Here is a 17,094-nt window from a genome sequence, read left to right on the forward strand (position 1 = left end):
CATGCTGTATAATCATAAAGTTTAATGAGGGGTAGACATAGCTGGATGGGGAGAGAGGCCGGGTTATGTATGTGTGTGTGTGCGCGCGCGCGCGCGCACACACACACACACACACACACACACACACACACACACACACACACACACACACACACACACACACACACACACACACACACACACACACCTGTGCCTTAAAAACAAGAAAAGTTAAATAACATTTTGGTAATGCATGTAAAAGCTGTTGGCCAACTTCCATTAAGAGAGACTTTAAAATAAAACCTGCATTGACAAATTATAATGCTAGTTTCACACTGTATTATCACAATAAGTCGTATTATGAATTCTGACTAGTATCTACAGGAATTATGATTTTTACTGAAACAGTCTTGATGCTGATGGAATGAGAACAGAAGAAAAAAAATATTAAAAGCAAGATTTTGTCTGGATTTAATTTTTAGGAAATAAAACCATTTCACTGTGTCAGTGCATGACCCTCACTTGTGATGTTTCAAGATAAATATATTTATGTCATCAGGAGGGTCTGGTCTTTTTATTTCAGAGAACTTTAAAATCCTCCAGTGATCATTCTAAACACTGAACGGTTCCTTATCTTCCTGTCAGGGTTGATCAGCAGAGAGCAGAGTCTCCTGAACCCAGCTGTGTCTCCATGAAGAGTGACCGCTCCAAGGGAGGACGTATTGACTTCAAAGATGGACACCATTCTACTGATCAGAGGTTAGAATGTTAAACTAACAGAAAAAAAGACATGATTTCGTTTTATTAAACTCTACCGATCAAATGTCAGAAGTCACACTGGATGTGCAGTCCCCCCAGCCCCCCCCCCACACTTTTTAATGAATAATTTCCATACTTTTAGGCCTGAAACCCCCAAAAATCCGAAAAGGTATCATTGTGTGCTTAATGTCCTCAAAGTCAAGCTCCCAAAAAGCTTTGAACTGAGCAGATTGGACCTTCAGCGCCAGAGATAATGACCAAAACATCTTGAAAACGGCCACTTTTGCCGGTTTCCGATCGCCAATTTTCGTTTGAGTTTCGATTGAGAGTTTGTTTTTTCTTTAATAACATGGGCTAATAGAAGGTCGTACGGCGACAAACTAAATACCTGAGTAAAGTTCACTTTAAGTTGCATCCAACACATCTACTGACATTTACGTCTGCCTTACCGTTAGGCCGCTAGGGCCAGTTGAAATTTCTTTTTTTATATCCTTCTTTTTTTCCATTCTGGAGAGAGCACTTTTTTACTGATGGGTAAGAGCAGGGGCTCGAGCCCCCTTTCATGTCTATGTGTGCACGTGCCTGCACACACACACACACACACACACACACACACACACACACACACACACACACACACACACACACACACACACACACACACACACACACACACACACACACACACACACACACAGGTATGTGTGCGTGCGTGCACAGACACACATTTTGTGCATTTACAGATAGATATACAACCAGTAAAACCACCTGACCTCTACTGTCTCTGTTATCATGTTGCATTGGCCTGAAATCACTCTGATGTTGTTAGACTTTGATACTGAACATGTTTAAACAGCTCATATAATCATAACGTTTAATATCTAACTCATATTTTAAGATGCACTTTATTTTATTGTTTCAACAGACAGTAAGCCTACGTATTATGAAATCTATCTTGTGAAATGTGTCTAATGTTCAATATAGATGCCATGTAAATGTACTGTTTGGGCTTTTTCTTTTGAGAGTTTTTATTTTTAGATGTTTGTACTTTTAACCTTTTCCCTCCGAATGTTTTTATTTAATCTAAATACATATTATGAACTCCTTTCTTATTTATAAAGTGTTTTTAACATGTGTGTATAATCACTCTCCTCCAAACATAAATGTCTTAACATTAAACTAAATGTTGTAAAACTAAATAAATGAATGGTTTAGGCCTAGCCTACATATAACAAAACATAAATCCTTTTGCAGTGCATTACAACTTTACAACACTGCTGATTATAATATACAACATATCATTTTGTATATTGTATTACTTTGTATATAATATATGGTTCTCACAGTTGTAAGACATAGTATAAGCCACGTCAGCGTATACAGTAAAAACATCAGTGTTAATTTAACTCTAAGAGAGTAAAACATGTAACCAAATGGACCCTTGAAGTGGAATCTGACCCTCTACCTTTCCATAGCAGACCTTCTATTAATGCATCACATTGTGACATATTGAACAACGTTATAAACCACAGATAATTATAATGTATTAATGCATCACATTGTGACATATTGAACAACGTTATAAACCACAGATAATTATAATGTATTAATGCATCACATTGTGACATATTGAACAACGTTATAAACCACAGATAATTATAATGTATTAATGCATCACATTGTGACATATTGAACAACGTTATAAACCACAGATAATTATAATGTATTAATGCATCACATTGTGACATATTGAACAACATTATAAACCACAGATAATTATAATGTATTAATGCATCACATTGTGACATATTGAACAACGTTATAAACCACAGATAATTATAATGTATTAATGCATCACATTGTGACATATTGAACAACATTATAAACCACAGATAATTATAATGTATTAATGCATCACATTGTGACATATTGAACAACGTTGTAAACCACAGATAATTATAATGTATTAATGCATCACATTGTGACATATTGAACAACGTTATAAACCACAGATAATTATAATGTATTAATGCATCACATTGTGACATATTGAACAACGTTATAAACCACAGATAATTATAATGTATTAATGCATCACATTGTGACATATTGAACAACATTATAAACCACAGATAATTATAATGTATTAATGCATCACATTGTGACATATTGAACAACGTTGTAAACCACAGATAATTATAATGTATTAATGCATCACATTGTGACATATTGAACAACGTTATAAACCACAGATAATTATAATGTATTAATGCATCACATTGTGACATATTGAACAACGTTATAAACCACAGATAATTATAATGTATTAATGCATCACATTGTGACATATTGAACAACATTATAAACCACAGATAATTATAATGTATTAATGCATCACATTGTGACATATTGAACAACGTTGTAAACCACAGATAATTATAATGTATTAATGCATCACATTGTGACATATTGAACAACGTTATAAACCACTGATAATTATAATGTATTAATGCATCACATTGTGACATATTGAACAACGTTATAAACCACAGATAATTATAATGTATTAATGCATCACATTGTGACATATTGAACAACGTTATAAACCACAGATAATTATAATGTATTAATGCATCACATTGTGACATATTGAACAACGTTATAAACCACTGATAATTATAATGTATTAATGCATCACATTGTGACATATTGAACAACGTTATAAACCACAGATCATAATGTCTGCTTTGAAAATACTGGCCGACGTTTTATGACTTATAACTTAATGACTCTGAGCCTCTGGTGTCTACTGGAGGAAAACAGAGGAATCTCATTCATGTCTTTTTCATTTCAGTCCAGGTGGTATTCATAATTACACAGATTTGAATCACATACTTTAACATACTTTAACACACATATACAGTGTACAATAACTGAAGAAACATTTTCCTTTCTAAAAATAATTAAAATTAAAAATAGAATAGGACAGACTTCCTGTATGCAAACTTCAAAATAAAACCTGCATTGTTAAATTATAATACAGGTTTCACACTGTATTATCACCATACATCTTATTTTGAGTATCTCAAAACATCTCTCAAAATATCACATCCTTTAACCAGAGCAGTGTCCATTATGAAAAGTAGTGAACTCTAGAAAAGGGGCACTTTTTTATTTTTACATTTGTAACCAAGCTGTTTAATAGCATCATTAAGATGTTGGTACTTTAGCATCTTAGTAAGGGATGCCTCTTCCAGACTGTGGTTCAATGTCCATCGCACTTCTCACTTCTCTACTGTCCTCATCAACAACAGCATCTGGTGTATTCGCTGTGACATCTGAACATGTATTATTTTCATTACTGCACAGTTTGAACGTGGCAGTTGAAACACAAGTGCTTGTACATTTTGACAGATGATGAAAAATATCAGATGTCTGGATGTCTTTAGCTAATAAATCAACAATTCTGTCATGCTAAAATGTACATTCCCTTATATAGCAGCCATTCAGAATATGTGACAGAGTTTCAGTAACTGGATTATGGTCATGGTGCAGACAATGAGGAGGAAATGTGGTAGGGTAGCACAGATTCAATTCAATCTTTATTCAAGACACACACAGGGGGGTCCATAGTGAAGCACACTTAAAACATATAAAAACAACAAAACAAAAACAAAACAAAACAATAAATCAACAAGGCATATACAAACAAGGCAGGACTTTCAGCCTTATCTCTGCACATAGGCCTACAGGCTAGAGCGCCAGTGTCTCCATAGCTTAGATGACAGCCTAACAGAGCTCTTGGCAGGATTAGAGAGTGATACAATAATGCTGTTCACAGAGTCTGTTAACCTGTACATAAATCTGTACATAAGGTTTCGTAATACAGCAGGGCAAGTGGGTACATTTATTTCTACAAACATTTGACTGGCACTACAGCATCTTGGGGCTTTGAGCAGTAGCCTCATGCAGTCGTTATAGGCCACTGTCATTTTTTGCAGACTGCCCTTTTTGTAGCAGACTTCCCTTTTTTTTGCAGACTGCCCTTTTGTATAGCGCAGTGCAGTAAGCTTTAAAAAGTGAGATTTTCACTGGAACTGAGCAGAAATTGAATTTGCGAACAAGCATGTTGGCTTGGGCATATAGTTTACGGCGCTGTCTAAAAATATCTCTGTCATCAGATAGGTCATTTGTTATAACATGACCTAGATATTTGGTCTCCTTGCACTCTTTCAGTGTCATCATTCAAGTCATCTGCGAACATGAGGTGGTTGATGATACAGTCACCAATGATACACCCTGTTTTACAGGCATTCAATTATACAGATAAATCATCCTGTACAATTCAATTGTACAGAGAAAGATTGAGACTAGTTGGAAGGATTCTGGCTTTGACTGAAGAGGTGATTACTGTATATCCTCATCAACTGCATAATGTTTGAATATTGTTTGAGAGACAGTGTGATCTGCATCAGGAAGACAAGATAGCTTTCCTTGTCACCATATAGTATAAACTTCAAATGTCCTGCCATCGGCAAGACAGTAAATTTTCAGGGGATTCCCAGGGCAATAAGAGGGACAAAGAAGGGCATTTAAAATGCTGAATTATTTTGATGATCACTGCTTTTATGATGCTAATTAATTTGAGCAACTGGTCAAGGACCTCTTCAAATCACCTTTTGCCTCATAATGAGTCTGACACCTTCTTCAACACACATTCTTTTGTTCTCATGTATATGGATGTCTGTTGAAGGGAAAAACGGGGGTGTGTAGTGACAACTTCTTTTCAGGGGCAAAACAGTGCATTTTCCTACTCTGTGTGGAGTTTGCATGTTCTCCCCGTGTCTCCTAGGGTAGTTAATACCCTCACAAAAACATGTAGTAATCCTGGTCACTATACTGCCTCCCCCTGGTCAGCCGGGGCGCCTGATGGAGGAGAAGGGAACTGGTTGGAATAACGTGTTCCTTCCACGCGCTATGTCCAACCAGGGAAACTCCCCCCTGTCGGGTGATAAGAAGCGGCCTGCTTGCTCCTCATGCATTGAAGGAGGCATGAGCTTCAGCTTGGGCTCTCCCTAGGCTGGCAGAGGGTAGGTAGTGCCCAGGATTACATAGGCAATTGGCACTGGGTGAAAAAATGTGGGTTACAAAATCGTGGGATAAAAATTATAAAAAAAATAAACAAAGAAAACAGTGCATTTTTAAGGTCAGAACAGGGGGGGGAGATGCATTTTCAGGGCACTTTCAGGGAAAGAATAGTAACGTGTGAAGTTTTGAAGTGGCACTGTATACATATAATATACATAATATAATAATATAAATCCATTCAGTTCAGTTCACACACACACACACACACACACACACACACACACACACACACACACACACACACACACACACACACACACACACACACACACACACACACACACACACACACACACACACACACACACACACACATTTACAGATAGATTTACAACCAGTAAAACCACCTGACCTCTACTGTCTCTGTTATCATGTTGCATTGGCCTGAAATCACCCTGATGTTGTTAGACTTTGATACTGAACATGTTTAAACAGCTCATATAATCATAAAGTTTAATATCTAACTCACAAATTAATAAGGCCTTTATTTTATTGTGTTCAACGGACAGTACATAACTATGGAATCTATCTTGTGAAATGTGTTTAATGTTCATGTTTGCTTTTGGGATTTTATTTGCAATTTGAGATTTCTTTTACTTTTACCCTTTCCCCACCATTTAAAAAAAAATCTAAATACATGTTATGAACTTATTCATTACATTTTAAATGTCTTGCCGTTAATAAAATAAATGAATGGTTTAGGCCTAGCCTACATATTGTGATAACATAAATCCTTTTACAGTGCATTACAACTTTACAACACTGCTGATTATAGTATACAACATAGGATTTTAACTTATGGTTGTCACAGCTGTAAGATAATGACACATCACAGTGTACAGTAAAACTTGTAACCAAATGGACCCTTCAAGTGGAATATGACCCTCTACCTTTCCATAGCAGACCTTCTATTAATGCATCACATTGTGACATATTGAACAACGTTATAAACCACAGATAATTATAATGTATTAATGCATCACATTGTGACATATTGAACAACGTTGTAAACCACAGATAATTATAATGTATTAATGCATCACATTGTGACATATAGAACAACGTTATAAACCACAGATAATTATAATGTATTAATGCATCACATTGTGACATATTGAACAATGTTATAAACCACAGATAATTATAATGTATTAATGCATCACATTGTGACATATTGAACAACGTTATAAACCACAGATAATTATAATGTCCGCTTTGAAAATACTGGCCGACTTTTAATGACTTAATGACTCTGAGCCTCTGGTGTCTACTGGAGGAAAACAGAGGAGGGTCATGACTTTTTCATTTTAGTCAATAATATTTATATATAATATTTATTTACCAGCTTAATCTATCTTGTTGAAATGTGGCTAATTTGACTTGACTTGTGTTTTAAAATCAAGTAATTTATTTATACATTTATTCATCAGCTAGTCACACATTAAACTTTTATTTAAATAAAGTGTGTGTGTGCGTGTGCGTGTGCGTGTGTGTGCGTGTGTGTGTGTGTGTGTGTGTGTGTGTGTGTGTGTGTGTGTGTGTGTGTGTGTGTGTGTGTGTGTGTGTGTGTGTGTGTGTGTGTGTGTGTGTCCTCCACAGAGACCAGCAGATATCTCAGGGTCCCAGTGGTCAGTCAGCTCAGGAACATCAAACAGAGCTGGACTCCATATTTAAGGTATGTCAATGTAAATCTTTACTTCATCTACAAATAACATGATGAGCTGATCACAATAGAGACACGTAGGCTGTGTGTCCACCAAAGCATTTGATCCCACATGAACCATATTTGTCCATGGAGACTGAAATGCCTGAACATCTATTATAACTTTATTTGACTTTTGCCATTGTTCTCTGAGCCAGTCTTATGAACTGGGTTTTACAATGAGGAACACTTCTCATAGGACTAGTTCATAAATGAACTTTTTATAATTATATTATATATCATTTTAAACACTCAAAGTGTGTTTGAGGTTTGGTATTTATTGTTTGATGACAATTCACCTTCATCACAAGGACATCAGTTTTCTTTAGGGAGATATTACATTACCAAGACCTTTCTTCCATGACACTGTGAAAATGACCAGTACACTGTTACCCAGTGTAATTAAAAGTGATGGACTTTAAATCAATTCATATAATAAAGGAACATCCGCACTCTCTTCAGTTATATTCTTGATTTATTTCTTTAGGGTGAACAGCCGCAGCAGACAGTCTATCTAGAAAAACGGACGCGTTTCGGCACGTCGGTCTTCCTCAGCGTTCCAAAACACAGTTTTGAAACGCATATATACTCAATAAGTAACTCAGACAACATTAGTCACTTCATACTGGGGGATCCTGAGGCGTTCCATGGCCAGCATGGAGATATAATCCCCCCATCTGGTGTTTGGTCTGCCCCAACCAATCAATCAATTCAATATTGTTAATTTAAACGTTATTATATTATTATGTGTTTCAGCTGCTTGAAGAGAATCTGGTAACATTAGTGAAGAAAGAGATGAAGGGGTTCCAGAGGGTTCTGACAACAGATTACCCAGAATGCTTAGAGAGTCAGAGGGAGGAGGGTGAGGATGAGGAGGAGAGGAGAAGCATCACAGAGGGAGCTCTGAAGATCACACTGCACCTCCTGAGGAGTCTGAAGCAGGGGAAGCTGGCTGACATCCTGGAGATCAGTAAGAAAGTCTTTATTCATACCTTTAACATGATGGAGAGCAGTAAGAAAGTCTTTATTCACACCTTTAACATGAGCAGTATGAAGTAATTATACATAATTTAACATGATGGAGGGAAATTGAAGCAAAATAATACATTTCGACAACTCTGTGGTCAATGTAAACATATCTCCAAGCAGATCTCTATGATTCTATACTATAACTAACTTGTAACATGTTACTTTATTTAATATCCAAATAAAACTTCTAATATAAAAGACTAATTACATTACCCTTCCACACATGCATTGTAATGGATAAATATTGTGTATCAGAAGTGTAGTGAGTGTAGTAGACACACCAAGAATCTAAAATCAAGAGGATTTTATTGTCACTAGTCATACGGATATAAGCAGCCAAATGCAAGAATGATAAGGTCCACAATACTTTTCTAACAGCAACATTACAACAGTAATAAAGATAAATATCTTCTAATGGCAAGTTTTTTATTACTATCTGGGCAGTTGCTTTTATATTAAATTATATACTCACTGGTGTCTTCCATTCTTTGGTCATTTAGAAACTCTTGCTCCTGTCAGTCAACAACAACTCAAATCTAATCTGAGGAAGAAGTGTAAGAATGTGTCAGAGTGGATTGCTAAAGAAGGAAACCCAACACGTCTGAATCAGATCTTCACAGAGCTCTACATCACAGAGGGAGGCAGTGGAGAGGTCAATAAAGAACATGAAGTCAGACAGATTGAAACAGCATCCAGGAAACCAGTGAGACCAGAGACACCAATCAAATGTGAAGACATCTTTAAACCCTTACCTGGACAAGATGGACCAATCAGAACAGTGATGACAAAGGGAGTGGCCGGCATTGGTAAAACAGTGTTAGCTCAGAAGTATGCTCTGGACTGGGCAGAAGACAAAGCCAACCAGAAAATCCACTTCATGTTTCCCCTCACTTTCCGAGAGCTGAATCTGATAAAAGAGAAGAAGTACAGCTTGGTAGGACTTCTGCATCACTTCTTTGGTGGAATCATGAAACGAGGGATCTGCAGCTTAAAAGAGTTCCAAGTTGTGTTCATCCTTGATGGATTAGATGAATTGAGGCTTCCTCTCTTCCAGAACACTGAGATTGTAACTGATGTCACAAAGCCAACCTCGGTGGACGTTTTGCTGACAAACCTGATCAAAGGTAACCTGCTTCCCTCTGCTCGCATCTGGATAACTACACGACCTGCAGCAGCCAATCAGATCCCAACTGATTATGTTGACAGGGTGACAGAGGTGAGAGGATTCACCGATCCACAGAAGGAGGAATACTTCATCAAGAGATTCGGGGATGAGAAGCAAGCACGCCCAATCATCACACACGTCAAGAAAACCAAAAGCCTCCACATCATGTGTCACATCCCAGTCTTCTGTTTGATCACTGCCACCGTTCTGGAGGACATTTTGAGAACGGATGTGAAAGGATTGCTGCCAAAGTACCTGACTGAGATGTACCTCCACTTCATGTTGGTTCAGTCCAAACAGAAGAATGTGAAATATCATGATGGAGCTCAAACACACTCTGACCAGAATCCAGAAAATACCAAGGTCATTCTGTCTTTGGGAAAACTGGCATTTGAACAGCTAGAGAAAGGCAACTTGATCTTCTATGAAGCAGACCTGAGAGAGTGTGGCATTGATATCACAGATGCCTCTGTGTACTCTGGAATGTTTACACAGATCTTTAAAGAAGAGTATGGTATGTACAAGGACACAGTGTTCTGCTTTGTTCATCTTAGTGTTCAGGAGTTTCTCGCTGCTCTTTTTGTCTTTGTCTCCTTCGTCAACGATGGCGTCAACCTACTGTCAAAACCACAAGCAACCTCCAACTGGCCCAAGTTATTTAGAGACAAACCTAAGTTAAATCACCTCTACCAAAGTGCTGTAGACAAGGCCTTACAGAGTCCAAATGGACACTTGGACTTGTTCCTGCGTTTCCTGCTGGGCCTCTCTTTGGAGAACAATCAGAAACTCCTACAAAGACTGATACAGACTGGAAAAAGCGTCCAGACCAATCATAAAACAGTCAAATACATCAAGGAGAAGATCAGAGACAATCCATCTCCAGAGAGAAGCATTAATCTGTTCCACTGTCTGAATGAGCTGAATGATCATTCTCTAGAGGAGGACATCCAACAGTACCTGACATCAGGACGTCTCTCCACAGACAAGCTCTCTCCTGCTCAGTGGTCAGCTCTGGTCTTCATGTTGCTGTCTTCAGAAAAGGAGCTGGACGTGTTTGACCTGAAGAAATACTCTGCTTCAGAGGAAGCTCTTCTAAGGCTGCTGCCCATCCTCAAAGCCTCCAATAAAGCTCTGTAGGTTCATTGATAACTGGATGTATTTAATATATTATATGATCTTTCTTTAACAGAAAATCTAATAAAAAATGCTTTATCGCTAATGCTTATTCAGGCTAAGTGGCTGTAACCTGTCAGAGAGTTGCTGTAAGGAGTTATCATCAGTCCTCAGCTCCAGCTCTAGTCTGAGAGAAGTTGATCTGAGCAACAATGACCTTCAGGATTCTGGCGTAACCCTGCTGGCTGTGGGACTGGGGAGTCCACACTGCATGCTGGAGACCCTCAAGTCAGTATAACTGTGTTCAACTGTGTTTAAATAAAACCAATTACGTTTCTAAATTCAAGTGGATCAGAATGTTCTTCAGTGAAACTTTGCACTGTATGTGTGCACGCGATTGTGCGTGCGCTGTGTGTGTGTGTGTGTGTGTGTGTGTGTGTGTGTGTGTGTGTGTGTGTGTGTGTGTGTGTGTGTGTGTGTGTGTGTGTGTGTGTGTGTGTGTGTGTGTGTGTGTGCTTGTGCGTGTGCATGCGCAGTACTGCCGCTAGGCACACGCACAGCAAGCAATGTGCGTAGGGTACCAGATGCCGAGGGGACACCACATTTAACCAAGCTTATTAATATTTAAAACAAAACTACAATACCTTAGCCACCATTGCATTAGACAGTTATAGGCAATAATATGGATAAGCAGCCTATAGCCTACTGATATTTTCTCCGCGGCCACCTAAATAATCACGACGTGCGTGCGTCCTCAAGTCACATGCATGAGGATCTGCTCAGAGCTGAAGCGGCCCCACTCCTCCCTGCACCGTCTGGCAGTTAAAGTGTTAACACCAACATTAGGACAAATCAAAAGGGTGAAAGTAGACGATCTACATGTTGATCCTCCCGCGACACATGCATGTATTTACTCGTGAGTGAGTGGGTCTGTGTGCGTTTGTCGTGCCTGAATGGTTGTGTCTGGAGTGGACTGGTCTGGAGCACAAAACTGGCTGATAAACAGGGTTGGGACTAGTGAAGAATCGCACGCTTGCACGATTCCTCCCGAGACTGTGTGTGTGTGTGTGTGTGTGTGTGTGTGTGTGTGTGTGTGTGTGTGTGTGTGTGTGTGTGTGTGTGTGTGTGTGTGTGTGTGTGTGTGTGTGTGTGTGTGTGTGTGTGTGTGTGTGTGTTTGTGTGTGACTATGTGCGCGCGTGAGAGTGAGTGACACAGACTTAATATTAGCCTACCAATTAATGGGCCAGCACTACAAGTGAGTAAACACATTGTTTCATGTATAAAGAATATAAAATATTCCACTTAAAGGTAGAGTAAGTGATTTATTTGGTTAAAATAAGTGTTAAATAGCTCTATATTCTGATAGTACCCTACCTACCTCTGATAGGCTAGAGTGTTTGTCTAGTAACTGGAGTCTCTGCGTCTCTCCAGCTCTTTATTAAGCAGAACATTTATTTTCAGGTCGGGATACCAATTTTATCCAATCAGGATAGAGAACTCAGTGAGAATACAGATCAACCAGTGGAATTGGGAGTGATGACAGAATTGGAACTGGAACACTATAGAAATTAAGCTGATAAATGGCCGATTTTGTCAGCTTCCTGAAAATGTATGTTGTATTTATTAAATAGCTGTAGACACAAGGAGACCCCTGTTACTGAACACACACTCTATAGCAATGATTAGCCTACTATCACAATATAGTGCGTTAACCTTTTAACGAAAAACTTTTAGTTTTGACCCAAAAAATATCCTTCACCCAACCTTTAACACATTCCATGCCAGAGTTTAATATCATAATGTACTCACCAGAGCCAGCGATTTATTGTTGTTTTTTTCACGTCGCCACAGACCTCGCTAAATACCTTAGGATCGCGCGTTAAACTGTTTGTAGACACACAGGGTAGCTGTGTGAGTGGCCCAGAGAAGACCGTTTCAATCGGCGACATTCCATTTTGCAGTTGTCGCGGTTTCTGTTAAACAGCGTTCGACGAGGAGAAAAAAAACTCAGAGATAATGGCGGATTAGGGGAAGCTTTAGAGCGGCGGCGGATGGGAACGAAAATCTCCGGATACGGATATTTCCATATCCGGGTGTGCTACAATGAAATGTGTCACTGCGAGAGAGGCCTACAATGAAATGTGTCACTGCGAGAGAGGCCTACAATGAAATGTGTCACTGTGAGAGAGGCCTACAATGAAATGTGTCACTGTGAGGGAAAACAAAAATACATATACCACTTTGCGTAGATCTACACGACTGGCACCACAAATATATTATGCTAGGGCACCCAAATGGCCAGGTGTGTGCGTGTGTGTGAGCGCGTGCGTGTGCGAGGTGTGTGTGTGTGCGCGTGCAATATTTATTATATTATGTGATCTTGAAATGTAATTAATAAATGGTTTACCACTAATGTTTCTTCAGGCTGAGTGGCTGTAACATTTCAGAGAGTTGCTGTCAGGAGTTATCATTAGCTCTTAGCTCCAAATCTAATCTGAGAGTGTTGGACCTGAGCAACAATGACCTTCAGGATTCTGGCGTAACCCTGCTGGCTGTGGGACTGGGGAGTCCACACTGCATGCTGGAGACCCTCAAGTCAGTATAACTGTGTTCAACTGTGTTTAAATAAAACCAAATACGTTTCTAAATTCAATAGAACAGAATGTAACATTGTGAAACTGTATGTGTGTGTGTGTGTGTGTGTGTGTGTGTGTGTGTGTGTGTGTGTGTGTGTGTGTGTGTGTGTGTGTGTGTGTGTGTGTGTGTGTGTGTGTGTGTGTAGTTTGTCAGGATGTCTGGTCACACAGAAAGGCTGTTCTTCTCTGACCTCAGCTCTGCGCTCCAACCCTTCCCATTTGAGAGAGTTGAACTTGACGTACAATCATCCAGGAGAATCAGGAGAAGCGATGCTCTCTGCTGTTGTGAAGGATCCACACTATAGACTGGACACTCTTAGGTATGAGAGACTTGGTCTGTGTGTGAATGTTCATAGTGTCTACTGTCTATTCAGACCATGTGTAAACACCAGACATCACATAGAGACTTGGTCTGTGTGTGAATGTTCATAGTGTCTACTGTCTATTCAGACCATGTGTAAACACCAGGCATCACATAAGCCGTTTTTCCATACAGCTCATAGACCAGTCCAGTCCAGCATTGACCTGACCAGCACCGCACCGCTTCAAAATGTCTTGCGTTACCATTGCACAAAAGTCCCCACTCACAGAATCCCCACCCTCCCCTCCCCTCCCGAAGGAAATCAACGCGCCTTTCTTTAACACACCAACCTAGCCTCAGGCTGCAGGGTTAGCCTAAATGCTAGCGTGCTTCCTCAGAGCTAGTTTGGCTCGGGAGGCATGCGTTAATCCGACAGACCTTTTCTCCGACTATGTGGCATCCGCGTGCGGTTAGGGTTAGGGTGCGGGTTTGGTTCGGGTTTACTGTTTAATGTCGGAGCACTGCGCTGTCGGAGGAATGCGCTGTCGGACTAACGTATTGCACCCGTTTGGCTCTTCAGTTTTTATTTGGCCATGTTCACCCTGACTTTAATCTTTGCTATTGTTGGGAAGACCTGTGTGGTGTCTAAACACGTTACCATCACTTATATAAAAAACATTATTAGCGTGTGTCGTCGGCTTTCATTGTTGCCAGGTTTAGCAGAAAAAATAAGCAATCAGGTCTATGAAAACAATCCCAAAAGAAGCGACTATTTGAAAATAGCAGATCTACAAACTCACAACGCGTAGCGATGCGACGCATTGTGAGTGTGTGCATCTGCTATTAAAAAAATATATATACATATATAATGTTGACAAATACATATTAATTTGGGGGTCCTTGACATGAAAATGTTTAAGAACCACTGGTTTCAACAACATATGGAAACAAGACCCAAATAATCAACTACATTTTAGAAACAAGCAGTGGTGGAAAAAGTACTCGAATGTTTTACTTAAGTAAAAGTATTAATACTGCAATGTAGAAGCACTCTACAAGTGAAAGTCTGGAATTACTTGAGTAAAAGTACAAAAACTATTGGTATCAAAATGTACTTAAGGTACCAAAAGGATAAGTACTAAAATGTTTGAAAATAGCAGATCTACAATGATGCAATGCGATGCGTTGTGAGCTTGTAGATCGGCTATTTTCAAATAGCCTAGGTATAAAATAGGGCTTAAGTGGTTAATGTATGTTTTATAATGTAATAATTTATATCTGAAAAGTAACTAGTAACTAGTAACTAATACTTTTCAGATAATTGTAGTGGAGTAAAAGTACTACCAATATTTACAAGCAACTTTACAGAAAAATAAGCCCAATGTCGCTTATAATAAGTGGACATGGCAACACTGCTCCCGTACTGTTTACAGTTTACAGAGACCTGAGTGGACAGACACAGCTGTGAGCTGACCAATCAATAGCAGCAGCCTTATACGTCACTGCTATGGCCCAGCTTGGCCCAGCTCAGACCTACCCAGTAGTAGGTCCTTTTTAGGCACCAGTTTAGTACCACTTACACCCCACTCTACCCACTTCATTGTAGTGGAAACCGTTGCTGTGGTGGTCGGTGTGGTGTGGTGTGGTGTGGTGTGAGGCCATGCATATGGAAATCCGCCTATAGAGACTTGGTCTGTGTGTGAATGTTCATAGTGTCTACTGTCTATTCAGACCATGTGTAAACACCAGACATCACATAGAGACTTGGTCTGTGTGTGAATGTTCATAGTGTCTACTGTCTATTCAGACCATGTGTAAACACCAGGCATCACATAGAGACTTGGTCTGTGTGTGAATGTTCATAGTGTCTACTGTCTATTCAGACCATGTGTAAACACCAGGCATCACATAGAGACTTGGTCTGTGTGTGAATGTTCATAGTGTCTACTGTCTATTCAGACCATGTGTAAACACCAGGCATCACATAGAGACTTGGTCTGTGTGTGAATGTTCATAGTGTCTACTGTCTATTCAGACCATGTGTAAACACCAGACATCACATAGAGACTTGGTCTGTGTGTGAATGTTCATAGTGTCTACTGTCTATTCAGACCATGTGTAAACACCAGGCATCACATAGAAATAAGTTAGACAATTCATCTCTGGCAGCAGGAGGCTGTGAGCGTGAGACAAAGAAGAACGTACTATTTCCATAGGATTGCACTTGCGTGTCACTCCTCCAGATTGACCTCTCTTCTGCCAGCTGACCTCTGATTATAAATGAATACTAGGTGGTCAGACCCTGAGCTCTGTGTCTGCAACAAACATGACTAACAGCCCATCCAATCACAATGTAGTAGTGCTTTGTCTGATATCTTTCTACTAGCCTAATAATTCATTTCAAATGACTTTTGATGAGGTGTGTAGGACTCACGTTTGGGTGGGATGGATTACTGGATAGTTACATTGAATGTATACAGTTTTGAGCCTAAACATTTTTGGACAAATTTGGCAACTTTTTACGCCATGGTTCCTATGAGGTGAGCCATCTAGAACGTCCATTTAGGATGAAGAGTGTGTGTCCCTCTAGAAGTGTGTGTGTGTGTGTGTGTGTGTGTGTGTGTGTGTGTGTGTGTGTGTGTGTGTGTGTGTGTGTGTGTGTGTGTGTGTGTGTGTGTGTGTGTGTGTGTGTGTGTGTGTGTGTGTGTGTGTGTGTTATAGCAAACCAGTGCACTAGTGTGATGTTGTTAGGAACGCATGTCCCGCGCTTATATAATACCTGTTGTACCTGTTGTCATAGTAACTTAGTGCAGAACCACTTGGAGGCCAGTCTATGATGTAAGTACTATGACGTCATGTTGATTACATCAGGGATCTCCATATATGGTCATAAAGGGACATAGAGAGACAGACAGAGATATGTGGGTTTTTGGTTCTGGACAACAGCTGATCTGACAGACTTCCCTCTCAGAACATCACTCCCTCTGGTCCTCAGTGATACACACTAAGCTTAAAGTCCATCAAGATATGCACAACTCACACAGACAGAGATTGTGTGCATTTATACAGTATGTAGATTCTCACATCCTGTCATATCAGTACACTGAACAGTAGACAGTATGAGCTTTGATGTCTATATGATCTACTAGGTTTAGAGAAGGAACAATGTTCTCTATCATACTGTGATGCTGTTCTGTATTGTTTGATGTTTAATGGTGTAAAATCATTATCAATCATTGTTTATATGATCATAGAGAATAT

The 17,094-nt window shown here is 39.4% G+C and overlaps 1 protein-coding gene across 1 annotated transcript in view; it reads left to right on the forward strand.

Annotated features, from left to right (window-relative positions):
- The first annotated feature begins 628 nt into the window (after window positions 1–628).
- The window catches only part of LOC311042488 (NACHT, LRR and PYD domains-containing protein 3-like), an 18,712-nt gene continuing 2,246 nt past the window's right edge, over window positions 629–17,094 (forward strand). Inside the window, exons 1-7 of the mRNA XM_084053248.1 lie at window positions 629–738; window positions 7,486–7,561; window positions 8,345–8,558; window positions 9,118–10,915; window positions 11,013–11,183; window positions 13,321–13,491; window positions 13,679–13,852. Of these exons, the coding sequence (XP_083909374.1) occupies window positions 671–738; window positions 7,486–7,561; window positions 8,345–8,558; window positions 9,118–10,915; window positions 11,013–11,183; window positions 13,321–13,491; window positions 13,679–13,852 (2,672 nt within the window). The 5' untranslated portion in view covers window positions 629–670. The remainder of the gene's footprint in view (window positions 739–7,485; window positions 7,562–8,344; window positions 8,559–9,117; window positions 10,916–11,012; window positions 11,184–13,320; window positions 13,492–13,678; window positions 13,853–17,094) is intronic.

The sequence above is a fragment of the Gymnoscopelus microlampas genome (genome assembly GCF_963454915.1).
Source record: "Gymnoscopelus microlampas genome assembly, chromosome: 3".
NCBI lineage: Eukaryota > Metazoa > Chordata > Actinopteri > Myctophiformes > Myctophidae > Gymnoscopelus > Gymnoscopelus microlampas.